At 34.7% G+C, this 18,731-nt stretch overlaps 1 protein-coding gene across 3 annotated transcripts in view; it reads right to left on the bottom strand.

Moving 5' to 3' along the window:
* Window positions 1-18,731, bottom strand: part of FSD1L (fibronectin type III and SPRY domain containing 1 like) — a 71,831-nt gene that overhangs the window by 29,290 nt on the left and 23,810 nt on the right. For all 3 annotated transcript variants that reach the window (XM_079926287.1, XM_079926285.1, XM_079926286.1), the window contains exons 4-6: window positions 17,688-17,789; window positions 9,724-9,746; window positions 4,315-4,436 (exon numbers count right to left, since the gene is read on the bottom strand). In XM_079926287.1, the coding sequence (XP_079782413.1) occupies window positions 4,315-4,436; window positions 9,724-9,746; window positions 17,688-17,789 (247 nt within the window). The remainder of the gene's footprint in view (window positions 1-4,314; window positions 4,437-9,723; window positions 9,747-17,687; window positions 17,790-18,731) is intronic.

Genomic DNA, 18,731 nt, shown 5'->3' with positions numbered 1-18,731 from the left:
AAAATCTAGTTTATAAAATAACTGTAATTTCTCAACACTGAAAATGAACTCCGCAACCCCACAAAATATTTAAGCATTTTTAAATGTTTCTCCAAAGAGTTCTATGATTCATTAAAACAAACTGAGGTAAATGAATCACAATTAACATGAATGAACATTAATCAATTTCTTTTCCATGAAAGAGGTTTTCCATAGCTCCTCAACACTAACAGATGTTCCACTTAAATACCAGGCTAACTGGAGAATGTGGTCCTCCAGTGATACAGATGGGTCTGAAATGTGTGAAACTGTGCAAGTACTGTATTTAAACCTTTTGTTGCTAAAAAAAAGTTTTAAAAGATTTACTCCAAGTATGTAAGGTTGGTTCAACATTCTAAACTAGTTAATGTAAACTATCACATCAGTAGAAGAAAAATCAGATGATCAGAAGAAAAATTATATGATCATATCAATAGATGGAGAAAAAAATATTTTACAAAATCCAACATTCACTCATGACAAAAGCTCTCAGTAAACTAGGGAACTTTACTTGATAAAGAACATCTACAAAAAAAACTACAGTTAACATTAATGTTGAGAAACTAGATACTTTTCCCCTAAGGCAATGACATCCCCTCTCTCCACTCCTACTCAACACTGTACTGGAAGTTCTAGCTAAATGCTATAAGACAAGGAAAAGAAGTAAAACATATACAAATTAGGAAGGAAGAAATAAAACTGTCTTTGTTTGCTGATGACATGATTGTCTATGTAGAAAATCTCAAAGAATCAACAGAAAAATTCCTGGAACTAACAAGCTTATAGCAAGACTGCAGGATACAAGGGATGAACAGGCAGAGTACAAGGGAATTTTAGGGCAGTGAAACTATTCTGTATGATAAGGTAGTGGTGGATACATGACATGATCCATTTATCAAAAGTCGTAGAACTGTATAACACAGAGTGAACCCTAATGTAAACTGTGGACTTTAGCTAATAATAATTTATCAATTACTACAAAAGTACTACACTAATGCAAGACATTAATAACCGTGGAAACTGTATGTGGGGGAGGAGGGGAAGCATATGGTAACTCTGTATTACCTGTTCAATTTTCCATAAACCTAAACGTGTTCTAAAAAACAAAGTATTAATTTTTTAAAAAACTATAATAACAAAGGAATTCTGTACATGAAAATTCAAAGCAATGTGAGACCTAACAAAGAACAAAGTAAACCAAATATCTTAGATACAATAATCAAGACCAAGATGAAAGGAATCTGATATACATTTTAAATCTTCAAGCCTAACTAGTAAGAAAGGGAGGAAAGGAGAGAGGTGGGACAATTGATCTCCATTAGCTATAGTCTTCAAAGTTGAACTACTGCATGTGTGTAATTGTACAATAAATACTTGGAATCTAATATATCTTATCAGTAAGACAACAGACAAAGAAATACTTATCATTTCTCATTATGATTAATTTCCTTCATCTGTCTGTAGGGGTTTCGTCCCTATAATACATTACAGATGTTAGTCTCTTGTTACCGGAATATAAGCAATACAGAGTACTATTCATTGCTTTGGGAAGAGATACAGGCATTCATAAATTTAATATGCTGTGCAGTGCCTACATGTGAGGAAATGTAACGGCCTATGGCATGTAGTAATTTTATAGTTTTGCTGAGTTAAAACCTGTACTGAATGTCCCAAGAGGCTTATATACAGACAGAATCACTTAATTTGTAAGTGGGTCCAGCTAACTCCCCACTATCTATCTCCCAAATTCAGCTACCATTCCAGTAAGAATGTACTAGCAAGAAGATTCTTCTTTCTTGTGAATAATGGCCCCAGAAGAAAGCAAACTTGGGAGGGAAAAAGAAAATTTAGATAATTTAAGTCAAATATTCTGTAATAACCTATATGGGAAAAGAATCTGAAAAAATGGATATATGCGTATGGATAACTGAATCACTTTGCTTTACACCTGAAACTAACAGAACACTGTAAATCAACCATACTCCAAAATAAAATAAAAATTAAATTAAAAAAAAAGAGTGGTAGGTCAAATTAAGAGTGACTTGGGGGCTTCCTTGGTGGCGCAGCGGTTGAGAGTCTGCCTGCCAATGCAGGGGACACGGGTTCATGCCCCGGTCCGGGAAGATCCCACATGCCACGGAGCGGCTGGGCCCGTGAGCCATGGCCGCTGAGCCTGCGCGTCCGGAGCCTGTGCTCCACAACGGGAGAGGCCACAACAGTGAGAGGCCCGTGTACCGCAAAAAAAAAAAAAAAAAAAAAAAGAGTGACTTGGATCTGATATGTAGGAAGTTCACCCAATATTCTAAACAGAAGTAAGAGAAGAGCTTCAACAAATGTGGGATAAAAGTTCAGGGGAAGATGAATGTTCGTAAACTTGTAATATAAAAATATTAGGAAAGGCAGAACTCTCTTTAGAAATGAGAATGGAAAGCAATTCACAGCAACTTCCATAAAGCAACAGTTAAATTGTGTGGACATTGGTGTAAGAATTCTGCTAATGTTTTTCTCTGCATGTGAATGTAAAAGGACAACTGACATCAATACTGCCACAAACATGTTTCTCTTCTTGGCTGCAGAGGCTCAGAAAGGATATAAACTCTAAGTTGCAATGTATAAATAATGGCTTACAGCAGAAGAAAATGACTGTAATTATTATCATCCATCATCATCACTTACAATGTGCAGGCTCAGATAAGTCCAAAACTCATTACTATACATAATTCAGTATAGAGTTGATTTTTGCAGTGTTTATAGAAGGAATTATTAAGGGATGAAGGTATTCACTTTTAAGTTAATCTGATTGGATCTTATAGGAAATTTTTATGCTCTAGCAGAATACAAAAAATTAGTAATATGAATTCACCTTTCATAAATTTTAACAACCTATTATACCTTCCTTCAGGATGAAACTCCTCCACAAAAGGATTTCTTGCTTTTCATTATACCTCATTCCTTCAGACTGTCTTAACAGTTTGCAAAAGAGGAAATCCTAACTGTGCATGCAATCTACTTGACTGTACGGCAGACATGGCCTTGGTTTGTTAAGCCATCACTGAAAATCAAGGAAAGTAATGGTGAGAAGACTTCTTTTTTAGTAGTTTTTTAAAAAAATCAAACTACTACTACTCATGTGTATATTCACAATCTACCACTCCTGACTCTCCTTCTGAATTGAGTAGTAGTGTGAATGAAAATATAATGGTTAGGAATTCTGAAAGGCCAATTTACAGATAGGTATCCACCGACAAGTATGTATACTTCCTTCCTCTACAACTATGATTCCTTCTCTCATCTTTTCCTTCTCTAAACTCCTCTAGAACTTCTGATCTATACCACACAAGTTAATACTTCACTTGTACTACCATTACTAGTTCCATTATAGTTTCATGACTACTAACTTTGTCTTTCCAATCATATTCTGAAGTCCTGGACTAAATCTTCAGAGAAGAAAAGAATGGTTTCATATGATCAACATTCTCTACTCAAAAACAGCTAACCTCCAAAAACCATAAACCTGTAAGTAAAACACTTTGCTTTCAAGAGATTTCCTGATCCCCCAAATCACCACGTCCAAATTGTTTTAGCTATCAACTTAACCACATTACTTGATGTTAGTAAAAAGAGAATAATAACCGAAAGGTCCTTAACTGGCTCTTTCACACCTGTGGACAGTAACTTGGGACTCAATTTCAAATGGTTCTGACTGCTGGAATACCCTCATACTAATACTCTAATAAACCAATGTTAACACATTACTACTGGAAATAAAATTCCATCTGAACCAGCAACCACCACAATAATGGTAATAACAACCGTCAACTTTCACTGCGTGTTAACTGTGTGCCAGGTACTATTTCAAGTGCTTTAGAGGTCTCAGTTCACTTAATCCTTATAAAAACCCCAGAAGGATAACATCACATTTTAAAGATGAAGAAAATGAGGGAGAGTTAAATAACTTGTTAAGGCTACACAGCAAGTAAGCGGTAGCCAGGATGCAAATCTAGAAGTCTGGCCCCACGACTCACTGTGAACCACCATGGCATATTGCTTCTCTCTGCCAAACTAGCAACAAAAGGTATCCCTTTCTTGGGTTCTTAAAATGGAATCTTTACTATCAGTAAAATAATTATCTAAAAATAAAGACTAGCAAATTCAGTTATTCCTTAGCTGAATGAAGAAAAAAAAATCACACTATACTTCCTTAATATTTACATTCTAATGTTCATTACAGAAAAATCTTGAAGGAAAAAAAAGGTTTTTTAAATAACTTTACATGTAATATATGTACTAACTTACCTGGCAAAAACTTCAAAGTTTGCAATATCTGTCTTTCCTGAGAAAAATCCACCATTAAATGAGTCATGCTGTCACTGACCTTTGGTTTCAAAGAAAGGCGGAAAGCTGAAGCCATTGTCACTCTACAGAAAACACAAACATAAACATTCTTTTAAAAATAGAAGAATGGGAAGTATCGTATCATATTTAACTTATAAAACGAACAGATAGAACTTACTTCACTCTAGTGATTTCAGAAGCTATTGCTTTTAGATCTTTTGAAAATTAACTTAATAAAAAACTGTAAAATGTTTTTAAATTTAAAGACATTTAAGATAACCCTTAAAGAACTTTCCTCCAGCCAGTTTTACAAAATTGCATAAAATTACAAATAACTCAAGAGACAAATATCCAAGATAAATCATCTTTAACAGACCCAACAATCATCTGAACCTCTGTACACTCAATCTGATTTCCTGATGCCAGCCTCACCCCTTTTCATATGCCAAATAATGAACTGTAAATATACCCTGATTCAAACATTCTGCCTAGTTGTCACAGCCATTCCATGTGTCCTTAAATAAAAGTAGAGGTACACTGACCAAATACTGCATAGCTTGGTAGCTGCTATAGGCCATGGATGAGAAAGGAGAGAAGTAAAATTACAATTTTGAATACCATGCTAGTAGGTGTCACTCTGATCTAGCAACATCAACTGAATGGAAGGAGACAAGAAGAAACAGCCCTGTGAAACCATATGCCATGGAAATAATAGAAACTCAATAAATATATTTTAGATGAATGTGGTATACAAAACAAAGAAAGGAAGAAGCCATACCAGACATCATTTTACCCAAAGCAGGGGGAAATTGTTCTGTCAATTAAAACTAGAGATTAAAAGAAATTCTCATATTCTATTCATTTGTTATTTTATCTCAAATTTCAATTTTTCATATTACAGTAGATTTCCACATGTATCACAAAGTAACTCTCCTTATTATCTTTGGTCAAAAAATGACACAAAAATGCTATTCATGAATGTTGCCCTCCTAGTACAGAATTTGGCAGAGGAAGTAAATAGAGCTGCAGGAACAAAGGGAATACCAGGCCTAGTCATTCAGATCTACCAAACTACCCTAAAGATCAATGGTATGAAAGGTATCAAACATATTGCTGTATTCAGTTACTTGGGGATGAAAAATGTCACACTGTTGCTGTATTCAGTCATTTTCTTTCATCTTAAAACTAGGAAAGTAGTCACTTTAGTAGTAACGAAGAGTGAACAGCAGCTGATCTATTTATCAAGAAGGAAGTGCTATGAAAAAACGCTCATCATCGCTAATAATTAGAGAAATGCAAATCAAAACTACAATGAGGCACCACCTCACACTGGTCAGAATAGCCATCATTAAAAGTCTACAAGTAACAAGTGCTGGAGAGGGTGTGGAGAAAAGGGAACCCTCCTACACTGCTGGTGGGAATGTAAATTGGTGCAGCCACTATGGAGAACAGTATAGAGGTTCCTCAAAAAACCAGAGTTGCCAGATGATTCAGCAATTTTGCTCCTGGGCATGTATCTGGACAAAACTATAATTCAAAAAGATACGTGCACCTCTATGTTCACGGCAGCACTATTCACAATAGCCAAGTCTTGGAAACAACCTAAACGTCCATTGACCAATGAAAGGATAAAGACGATATGGTACATATATGCAATGGAATACTACTCAGACATAAAAAAAGAACGAAATAATGCCATTTGCAGCAACATGGATGGAACTAGAGATTATCATACTAAGCGAAGTCAGAGAGAAAAAAAATACCATATGATACCACTTATATGTGGAATCTAAAATATGACACAAATGAACTTACCTACAACACAGAAATAGACACACAGACAGAGAGAACAGACTTGTGGTTGTCAAGGGGGGAGAAGGGGTTGTGGAGGGTTGGAGTGGGAATTCGGAGTTAGCAGATACAAACTATTATATATATCAATAGAATGGATAAACAACAAGGTCCTACTGTATAGCACAGGAACTACCTTCAATATCCTGTGATAAACCATAACGGAAAAGAATATTAAAAAAGAATGTATATATATGTATAACTGAATCACTTTGCTGTACGGCAGAAATTAACACATTGTAAATCAACAACACTTTAATTTAAAAAAAAAAGGAAGTGCTATACTAAAAAACAATTTATGGAGAAGGGAACTCACACTTAACTGAATGGCAAGTATAATGCTGAGCATTTCACACATTATTACTTTAAGCTCTTGGTTCTCAATAATAAAATTTCAGATCACATCAATAAGAAGTTAGGAACAAAGGCTAAATCTTACATATGTTGTTCTTGACAGTCCCAAGTATCTTTCGATTTAAAGACTTCTTAAAGAGCTATATTCAGATAGGTACTTGGTAAATGCCCACTGAATCAATGAACAGGTTTGAACTTACTTGGTTGCTTCTAAACCTGATGATTTAAAAGTTTGTTGAGAACTGTTGAGAAAAATATCTGAAAGTATTTTAAGGAATTTAAACCTGAAACTTTATCTGTAAAACTTGATTTAACCATTATGGCCTCTCCTGTGATAAACCATAATGGAAAACAATATTTTAAAATGTATACGTCTATGTATACCTGAATTACTTTGCTGCACAGCAGAAATTAACACAACATTGTAAATCAACTATACTTCAATTAAAAAAAAACCCAACAAATAAAAGCATAGTATGTACACTCTTCAAGATAAACCTGGGGGAAAAATATCACTATGGCCTCAAAGAAAAATTATATCCCCTAAAGATATATCAGAAAGGCCTATCAAAGTCTAAAAAAAGAATAATGACCTTTATTTTCTAGACAATGAAAATTTCAGTCTCCATAAATCAAGTTAGATGTACAACAATGCTATAATTTTCCAAAAGACTGGACTTTTTATTTTTAAACTGAATATATTTAGACAACTGTGCCTCAAAGCCCAAACTAACAATCTAAAATCCACAGATACGTCTCTACATTACAGGTTCCATGTGGTTAGGAATGTTTTAATTCACCTTGCCCATTTGTTTTTACTGGAGTATAATTGCTTCACAATGTTGTGTTAGTTTCTGCTGTACAATGAAGTGAATCAGCTGTATGTATACATATATCCCCTCCCTCTTGGACCCCCCCTCACCCGACCATCCCACCCATCTAGGTAATCACAGAGCACCAAGCTGAACTCCTTGTGCTTTATAACAAGTTCCCACCTGCTATCTATTTTACAGACGGTAGTGTATTTATGTCAAACCTAATCTCCCAATTCATCCCACCCTACCCTTCACCCGTGTCCACACGTCCATTCTCTACATCTGCGTTTCTCTTCCTGCCCTGCAAATAGGTTCGTTCATATTACCATTTTTCTAGATTCCACATATATGCGTTATATACGATATTTGTTTTTCTCTTTCTGACATACTTCACTCTGTATGAAAGACTCTAGGTCCATCCACATCTCTACAAATGACCAGATTTCGTTCCTTTTTATGGCTGAGTAATATTCCATCGTATATATGTACGATTTGGTTCATTTCTAATAGTAAATAGTTCAGTAAAGCTGAACACAAGGATCTCTTCCTCCTAGTTTTATTTTTGCAAAGAGAAAATAACTGCAAGGTTTCTTTCAAAGTCTTTGGACGGCCCAAAGCCTGATTAGGAAGTGACTTCTAATCCAGAAAATCACAGACCAGAGCAGGATTTTGTGCAGTAGGTGGCTAAACAGGAGAATACTCTAGTCAGGGTGGAAGATGGATTACTTACGGCAAATTCCAGCACACATAACCCAAATATACCTTATCCAGAAAACTGACCTACCTAGCATCCATTCCTCATACAGCCAATACTTTTCACTTTCAAACTCTCATAATCTCCTTTCTACATCCAGGATTTATAAGAATAATCCAAGTCTTTAAACACTCCCTGATATAAAATATACGAAAAATACTGTATAGCACAGGGAACTCTACTCAATACTCTGTAATGACCTACATGGGAATAGAACCTAAAAAAGAGTGGATGTATGTATATGTATAACTGATTCACTCTGCTGTACACCAGAAACTAACACAACATTGTAAATCAACTATACACCAATAAAAATTAATTTTTAAAAAATATGCAAAAAATAGAAAAATTAATATTTGTGCTAAGAATGCTATGACTGCCATGTGAATCTTGCCTCTAGTCAAATAAAAGGCCACTAGAAAAACACAAGAGTTGAAGTCTTCAGCCAAGATTAACAATACAACACTGGTTTTCACATAATACATACAGAATAATTTTGTGAATTATCTGATGAATAATTTAATCTAGGACTCAGAGTGGTGCTTTGAAGAGCTGTGCCTTTCAGAGAATTTCATTTTCCTCAAATGAAGAAATCTTAAGGGATAATTTCACTACAGTCAATGCTCAGTGACTAGCCAAGCAGATCAAAACCATCCGTTCTGTGATAACCCAATCCAAAATTGCCAACAGCTCTTTTAGCCCTTTCGTACATTCATTACAGCAAATACTAAATTACCTGTGCTAATCCTGGCTCTACCAATGGTAAAGACCTTTAAGCCAAAGCCTATCGTCATTTTCTTTAATCTTCTCCTCCCACAAACTAGACAGTAGTGGCATTAGAAATAGAGATGGCACCAGGAACAAGATGGAATGAGAATACAAAGGTGTTAAACAGGAGAGCAGTGAAGTAGGAGAGCAATAGCTCTTGTTTTGTGTGTGTGGCTTTTAAGGACTTTATTGACCCAGTGGGTCCAGTAGGTTGAGTCCAAGTAGTACATCTGAGACACAGATCACAAACATAACGAGTTATCATCAGGCTGGCTTTTGTTGCTGTGGTTGTGATACCGACCAGGGTTCTTGGCCTTCCCCCGATCAACAGAAATTGACTAGAGGCCAGACAAGAAATTCAGGCAAGGCTTTATTGGGGCTGCGTCAGCTGCAGGAGGGAGCGAAAAAGGAGAGCTTTAGCTCCTGAGGAACGAAATAAGGCTGTAACTTCTCATAAAATAAGACACGCTTATATTGGTAAAATTTAAGAACAACAAAAAAATACATTCAGGAATATATATGTTTTTAATTATTCAAAATGGTTCCCCATCTACTAGCATAGCTAATTAAGAACTGTACTAAAACTATATTATACCAGAAATGAAATTCTTTTGGAAGCACATAATTGTCAATAACTATGTTTTTTAAAAATCTTGCTGATATACTGTTTATTCCGGAATATATGCACAAGACTTTTTCTCTTTTTTTTTGCACTTCGCCATTAGGTGTATTTATTTTAACTAACGAGATTCTAATAAGAAACTTCTTGAATTTCATTTCTGACTTCACTGTTGATACTTAAATAAAAACGTAGGTTTTATACCATACCTATCCTTGATCTGTCTGGCAGCCTTGGAGCAAATCAGGGAGAAGAGAAAGAAGGCAGTTAGTGCTTTTCATGCAAGTTTCAATGGCAGTGACATGCAAGAAAAGTTAGGATAAAAACCCTGAAATAGATTAGTTCATATTCACCAAAACATAAATTACAAGAAATCTGTACAGTTCACATCAGCTTGCATAATGTGATGTTAGAACTATAGTTGGAAATCCAGTCCCGATATAAATCACCTTAAAATAAGGAGGAAAATTTAACACTTCAAACTAATTTCAGATGACTATAAATGTTTTTTCTTACCTTAAGATTATCAACACACACCTCCACTTTCATTCAGTCTGACACTCTTCAACTAGAACAATCAACCTCCTTCATGGGGCACATATTTCTATGCATTCTGATGGTTTTCTTATACATTTCAAATCTGCTCTTCAATTTTTCTTCAGAGATCTCTTTCACCACTTCATAAATGGTTCTTCCAAGTTTTCTCTACTTGCCTTCACTGGGCAAGGACTTTGTATTCTGAGAGCTTGCCTGCTAACATATAAAACTAGGCTGCAGTTCTACAATCCTTTACCCCAAAAAATGAAGTTGTAATGGCAAAAATTCAGACAAGCAGAAACCAAAGAAACACTTCTAGCAATAGGGTCTTTCCCTCAGATGACTTCAGAGAAGCTGCCAACTTAAACCTACGCTACTTAAGCTATCTTTTTTTTTTTTTTTGAGAATGCTAGCACAAGTTTAGGAAGAGGGCACAGCTATTACTCAGTGCTGTATGTCACAGAAAATTGATGAAAAATACATGCAGAAACTGCTGTCCCCTTTAAATTTACATACCATATAATAGGTCCAACAAAAGGTTTTTTCCCCACGCTGACCATCATAATTAACAACACATGGCTATTATGCTTGATATTCTAACCCCAGTGTCTAGCATAAAGCTCGGCACATAGTAATATTTAATAACTACTAAATTTAACTGAACATTAATTAGATGTATTCAGCAATGTTTCTGTTGTCTCTCTTCTTCAATTCTAATATTGTTCTTACTTGGTATTGGTCATTTTTATACCCATCCTAAAATATTCTGGTCTGCATACCTGTCTACACAAAAAGAACAGAATTGAGATTTAGAAAATGAGCACATCCCAGCACTATCATAATCAACTCCATGACCTTGTATACTAATCATTCTATTTGGTCCTTAATGCTTCTAAAGACGCATTCCAAGCTCCAGATACTACAGCAAACAACCCAATTCTGTGGCATCTATAACACGTGCCATGAGTCATACATAAAAGTACAAAGTACCTACTTTGGTACTAGGAATAAGAAATGTTAAAAAAAGTCAATTACATATACATCAGAAACTAATATTGTATGTCGAATTTACCTTTAAAAAGTTAATTACACTGATTTTTTAAAAATTATTGTCATTATAGCTAGAATTATAACCAAAGATTTTTATACAAGTGTGAAAGGAGGGGAAGAGGAGACTCAACTCTGCACTTGATGTTTCTTTACACATGGAGAAAAGTGCCACTAGCCTTGCTCTCTATTCCCTCATTTTCTCCTGGGAAGATGATATGACTTAATCTGATTATGAGTTTGGAAGGACAAACTAGAAATAAGTAGCTCAGCACCTTTCCCTCTTTCTGGCAGCTTGCTTGCCCACAGAGAACATATGTTCTATATTCGGTTCTTTCCCTCTATTCAGCAAGTTTCATTGAAACAGGCTCCCCTCACACACAAAGACCTGAAGTAGCCCTGTACTTACATCCCTGGGTGGGGTAAGTCTGTCTACTTCTAGGATTCAATATTAGGAAGTGTGCCCATTGATATAAGCCAAATTCTCCAACATCATTTTATTTGGCCTCTTATCAACTTTATTGTTTTGTCTTATTTCCCAATTGGTTTAGAACTTGGTTAAAGGAATGTTATTTACCAGTTACTCCCAAATAACCCAACAATATAAAGACCATTACTGTTTTTAAAACTGACCATAATGATTCAATTTTGTGTCTAGTATTAATTTAGCAAGGTGCCATTTTTTTAGTGCATCTGTGTGCAAGTGTGCACATGTACACACGCATGTAAAGCTTTCATGTTATTGTTTAATATACTAGGCTGTTCATGACAAACCAGAAAATAGATGAAAAGCCAGATAATCTAGGAAAAATTGTTCCCATGTATTTATATATGTATTTATATATGTATCCCATGTATTTATATATATAAATACACCCAGTTGGTAAAACTGGAGACCCTCCATGGTTCCTCTTTCATATAGGTTCAAATTTTATAGTATATACACTGTATAAATGCAGGAGAGGTTGAAGAAGTTATACTGTGCAATGAGAAAAGGATAGAAAGTCTCAAATTATGCAGGTATTTCAATATAAGGGCCCAACTTCAAGAAATGTCTTAAATTGGAAAATAGATTGTTTACTTTTTTCCTGGAATTTCTTCTCCCAAAGCAGAAAGCTATCCAAAAGATATACATTAATATGTTGCTTGATTCCTCTAAGTTTCAGTTCCAAGAGTGATGCATTTTTGTCAATTAAACATCTCTACTTAATGAGTACCACCTGATCCCAGGATTTACCACTGCTCTGTCTCCAATACATTTATTTGTATCTACATAATACCACTTTGTGAATTATGAAGAGGTCTCAGTGAATACTTAGATTTTTAGGTTATGACAGTGTACACTATTGGAAAGCCTTCAAGAAACATTAGTCATATTACTTTGCTCAACATCACTATTTTCAATTTCAATCACTATTTCGATTTCAATATTCTACTGAAATCCTGTTTGCCAACAATTCATTTCTCTCTCTTATCATCAGAGATGGCTCCTTTCTCTCTCTCTCTGAGATTCCCTTCCTCCATCTCTCAAATGTTATTTAAAATAAATCCTACAATTCTGACCCTTTATTTTACCAGTTATGTGAATCTGTCACTTGAGACCAAACTTCCTTAAATAAAACTGTAATGATAATGGAGAAGTAATCACAAATGGTTTTTTATCACTACCAATTAAATATAAAGTATTTAAACCAGATCTTTTCCCAATCTGCAATGAGCAGATATAGAAACTACTTTCCTCCATGAATTTATTTCAGCCCTCTGAAGATTAAGATCTTATTGTTTCTATATTTCTTCTTAATATCTTCATTTTTCTCCTTTTATAGAAAGACATTAGAAGCAAAGTACTCTAAAATAGTTCCATATATGGAGGAGCTAATTAAATAGTGTTTCCTAAACACAATTAAAATAGGAATAATAAAGAAGTTTTAGATCTTGCTTACTGTACTCAATGAATCATTTACCCAAACAGAACAAAATTTGAGATTTCCAAATTTCTTCCCAACCAGCAGAAATTTTTTAACTTTTTAAAAATAAGGAGCATTAGACCAAGTTTTAAGAGCTCTGAGTTTCAGCCCATCACATTAACCAGCAAGTCACTTAACTCTTTTAGGACTCAATTATCTCATCTATAAAATGATGAGCACAATGATATCTTTGAACCCTAAACTCCATCCTAAACCGTCTTATGTGTAGATAATGACTTTTTAAAATTATCTAAAATAAATTAAACATTTTAACAATCTAATTCTCCAAAATACAGGCTGAAATAGAGAAAGGTAGCAAGGGAAAAGTTAGTTAAAATCAGAGCACTGAAACAGCAACAAAAATAAGAATATATCTGTTTCTGAATGATAACTGCTGAGAGAAAAATATACTAACATTGTCAAAACAATGAATGTAACAAAGGCTAGATGTCACATTTTCAGGAGAAGATTTATCTTGATTTTGATTTGCAGTAAAGTCCAATAGAGTTCCTAGTAAAAACGTGAATGCCACGCAACATTGAGGAAACTTTTCAAGTTATGTCTATATGTTCACATTGTTTCATACTTCAGATTATCCTGTTAGATTTGGGACAGATAATTTTGCAATGTTTCTTTCAGACAATCTGAAAATGACTAGGGGGCAAATATTTAATACTTTTTACAATATATTACTAAGACTTCTACCTTCACCCCAAAAATACCATATTAAGGATTAACTAGGGAAATGGAGGGGACTCAGTCAAAGAGAGTAAACAAGAGACTGTTTCAAAGTGCAATTTTCCCTTAGGCAAAAAATACTAGATTTCAAAAAAAACTACTGCGTACTAGTTGATTCCAAACATTAGAAGTTTTATATTTCCTATACATATGTTTATAAAAAGCACTATTTTTCCAAAAACATGATCATTTAAAAGTCTTCTTCACAAAACCCTAGTAAATAACTTGAAATAAACATGGAATACAGGGCTTCCCTGGTGGCGCAGTGGTTGAGAGTCTGCCTGCCGATGCAGGGGACATGGGTTGGTGCCCCGGTCCGGGAAGATCCCACATGCCGCGGAGCAGCTGGGCCCGTAAGCCATGGCCGCTAAGCCTGCACGTCTGGAGCCTGTGCTCCGCAGCGGGAGAGGCCACAACAGTGAGAAGCCCACGTACCCCCCGCCAAAAAAAAAAAAACCATGGAATACAGTACCACATACATCTGTACTCTATGACTAAGTACATTTATATAATAGGAGACTGCATTTCTGTAAGACATAAACACCTACAAATGAAGTAAAGGTGAAAAGTTATAGTTTGAGCTATTCTTAAATATTTAGACTTGTTTTTAAACTGCCTTCATAACTGAAACATTCATGCTTTTTTTTTTTTTGGCCACACCGAGCAGCTTGCAGGATCTTAGTTCCCCGACTAGGGATCGAACCCGTGCCCCGTGAAGTGGAAGCACAGAGTCCCAACCACTGGACCGCCAGGGAATTCCCTTCATGCTTTTGTTGGTGGTCCTCTCCTCTCCCAGAATTCCTGACTGCAGCCACAAAAGGAGTTTCTGCCAGTACTACCTCTGCTCCCTTGAAAATACTGAGTGAGCTTCCACCCCTCTCCTTATTTTCTCCTTCCAGTGGTCAGAGATTGACATCTGCTGAATAATATTCTAATGGTGAGTTACTGTGAGTCAGAAGTTGGAAATACACAAAATCCTTTCTCCCTTTTCATCTGTGATCTAATCTAGAAGACTGTTTCCCTTTCACCTTATTCTGTACTTTTTTCTCCAGTGTAAGCACCTGTGGGCAGGTAACCATTCCCTCCCTCCTTGTCTGACAACTGAGTTACGTGTGGCAAGATTGGGATGAAGTGGCTGGTTAGTTATATTGACTTGGAAAATGTCCCATAAACTCAGCTCTTTTCATAGGTAAAATTCAAGTTCTAAATTCGGAGGAGAGGGAGAGTTGGTAGGAATATTAATTTTGCTAAGGGATCCATGCAGTGTTCTGCAAGCCAGTTATTAGCAGAAAAACCAAGTCTGCTGGGGCTTTGGCTACTTGTTCAACCAGAAATAAAGCTAATGATCCAGAACTCATTTGCTGGTGATCTTTCTGCATATATTTACTATCAACCAAACTCCTAACAGTTAAAAAAAATTAGTGAAAATTTGTTCTAAAATCCTTTTCCACTTGTGCTATTTTTACTTGTTCACTTTCAGACTGTCTAATGCTGGTAAATAATTAACATAGCTTTGTGTTCAATTCTCATGCTGATGTACTGCAACATGATCACTTAAATATTAGTATTTAAAATACTCTTTTTGAAGATAATGAAGTCTAAAAGGACTCATGGCCTAGATTTCAGCCTACAGTATTTTTTGTCCCCATGAGTTATTCATATTAATCTGCTTTAATCACTTTAATATGAGATATTTGCAAATAATATACATTAAAAGAATTGTTTCCAAATATCTAACAACATACTCCTAGTCCAATAATTAATCTTCCAAGTCATCTTTCCCTACTCTGTCAGCAGTTAGGTATCTGAGGCAAGCCTGGAGTCCATGCAGCTGGTTAGGAAAGTACATTTAGTTTTTGACTTGGAATCAAACCATAATCTGGATACTATTTGGATATACTAAGAAAATAATTGCAAGTAACTCTCAGTTAAGCATTTTTCTTGAACAATAAACTCAGATTTCTGGCTAGGAAACACTGACAAATAATTCGTTTCAACACATCTCCAAAGGGATCAAGCTACTAGGCAGTACTGCAAAATGCTGGAAGACAAGACCAAATAGTGAGATAAGAAGCAAAGTGGCACATGAAGAAAATATATTTAAACCACAAGGTGATTTATTTTATCAGAACCTTTCCAATTTACAGTATACTGGAAACACATTTTAACAAAGCTGGAAAGAACAAAGGAGAGAGAGAGAACAGAATCTTTTGAGAGGAAGAAGAAAGGACTCTGAAAATGTCAATGGAAAGAGAAACTTGGGAGAAACAAACTTTTATCAGTTTTTCCAAGCATCAGGTCCTATTTAAATTCAACTGGATTCAAGCTATTTTTGAGTACTATGTCCACATTTTATAGTTTTCCTGTCTTCTTCCGCTCTCAGGTGCTCAGCTGTTAATTCTTGCTGCTATGATTATGCCTGTCATTAACAGCTGCCCTACTCCACTAGAAGGGGACTCTGTTGACAACCAGGAAACAAAAAGGAAAAAAACCTAAAAACTTAGTAGTACCATGTACATATTAATAGTCAACAGACTCTGAGACACTAACATGAACAGAAGATATTAACTGCCACTCACGAACTGTGCGACACTGATTCTGCTGACTCAGACATCTTTTGCTTTCTGCATGTTTTTTTTTGCTATGTTCCAGATATTTGAGGTTATCACATAAATGCCCTCTGAATAGGTGACATATCTATACTTTTAGAATAATTTAAAGTATGATACTATTCCCTCATAATTCCTTTATATAATAAGTCTTACAAAGTGCAAAGATGAATTTTCTTACAACCGACATCCAAATTCAAGAATTAATTGGTTAACTCGTTTACAGCAAAAGAAATTTCCATTCAGTCAAAAGGAATTAATTTTTAAAGTTCATGTTTAAAATGCAGGGATTTAAGTCAGCAAATGTTATCTTCTCAAGGAAGTTTCTTCTACCCTCAAGTTCATAGAAAAATCATAAAATGAAATCACTGGTGGGCACACATGGATTATAAAGCTACCTTTCAAGCAGCTCACTACACAGTCCACAAAGACCAAGAAAATATCAAACTCAAATATCTTATCTTGATAAGACTACTTCACAGTATATATTTTACTAATTATATAGCTTTATTTCACACTCTTTCATGCCATTTTCTATATAGTCTACATACTTATTCTATATCAAATATCAAATGATTTGATAAATTGGTAATCATTTAAAAATGACTCTACTTAAAATAAGAATAAGAATCTAGAATTCAGTATCTCTTAAACACCAGGATCTAGGTTAAAACATTAGCAGTCTTCTTGCTCTACTATTTGTATCTTCACACCAAATATACCCCTTAGGGACCTACATTTTCATATTTTAATAAAGCATTCAAACAATTACTTAAGCTGAACACTGGGACATTTAATAACAAATTTACTAAGTTTCACAATGCTTTCATATGCATCAAGTCATGATGTTTTCCCAATCAGCTCATTGAAAGGTACACCAACTTAGATTTTTATGAATGTTAATAGCAATATCAATCTTCTTTCCTTAGTTATAAAATGTTTATAACAAAGGTATGACTCAGCTAAAGTATACAAGTACCTTTAAAATAAATGACCAAGGGGGAAGTAATTGAAAAAAGAGTAATGTCATTCATCTGAATTGAGCATTAAACAAATAATTAATTTGTTCGTGACCCCAAGGACACACACTTCTAAGTATATGCTTTGGAATAAATGAACAGCTAGCATTTTACTTAACAAGAACTGCCAAGCCTTTTCTAGTATCAGAAATGACTGAATGAATCCAAAATCAAACGGGAAAACACCACTTTCTTTTAAACAAAACTTTCCTTTTTAAGTGGATTAGTCTCATTTTTTTGGTTGGTTTTTTGGTACCTTTGAAAATTCTTCAGGTTCCTTTATATCTAATGACCTTGTTGCAAATTCTAGTAGTTCTTCCGAGTTCTCCAGGGCATTATTACATTGACTAAGCTGACTCTAAAAATAATAATAACAAAAAATCATTAAGAATTTCCTATTGTCATCAGGATCTTAAATATATACTGTTACAATGAGCGTTACAATCTTAATAGCAATAATTGAACAAACATTTTATAGAGGTACTGAAGCAAGGTAATCACTAGTCATATATATAACAAATTTTAATTATCTTAAACTGTCCATAATTTGTCCAGAACAGCTTAATTGCATACAGATATATACTCATCATTTAAAAACAAAAAAGAAAACAAAGCAATTATAAATGGTTGGGCTCAAATTTATTTAAAGATTCTTCTCAATCAGGTAGTCAGAAAATTTAAAGTAAAATATCAAAATAATCCATCTGCAGGCAACATCCTCTATAATGAAGACAAAATTTCTTGATGATATTTAATTAAGCTAAAGTTCATGAATCAAGTTACAGGTACACTCAGTTGAGCACAATCTTAGTACTCCACTTATCACATTACTCAAGTAATACATACTCCTATAAATGCTAATTTACAGTTTCCAAAACTGGATAACATAGGAAGTGCCTAGATTTCAAAAAAATCAAACAGGAACAAAAAATGGTAACTGTTACAGTGATACACTCTGTTATAGTGATGTGTTAATTTCACCTAACACAATCTTTCCTATTCAGTTCTTTCTCTCCCCTCCCCTCCCCGCTTCTCTCACATTATCATTTGTAGATTTAAAACTAAGCTCAGTTATGTGAAAATACTTTTAGTGATACCTTTAAACAAAGAAACTGACCCATTTCTAAGCTTTTAAATGTATCCAAGATTCTTCTTCAGAATATTTATTAATATCTATTCCGTATTCAAATCTACTTAATTTTCCCTTCCGATACAAACTAAAGATAAACTACATCTGGTTTTATTGGTTTCTGATGTGCCCTGTTTTACTTTGGAAAAGCAGAATAGTTCAGTCATAGTT

Source organism: Stenella coeruleoalba (assembly GCF_951394435.1).
Source record: "Stenella coeruleoalba genome assembly, chromosome: 7".
Lineage (NCBI taxonomy): Eukaryota > Metazoa > Chordata > Mammalia > Artiodactyla > Delphinidae > Stenella > Stenella coeruleoalba.
The sequence above is the reverse complement of the archived record's forward strand: the minus strand, read 5'-3'. Positions and strand labels throughout refer to the sequence as shown.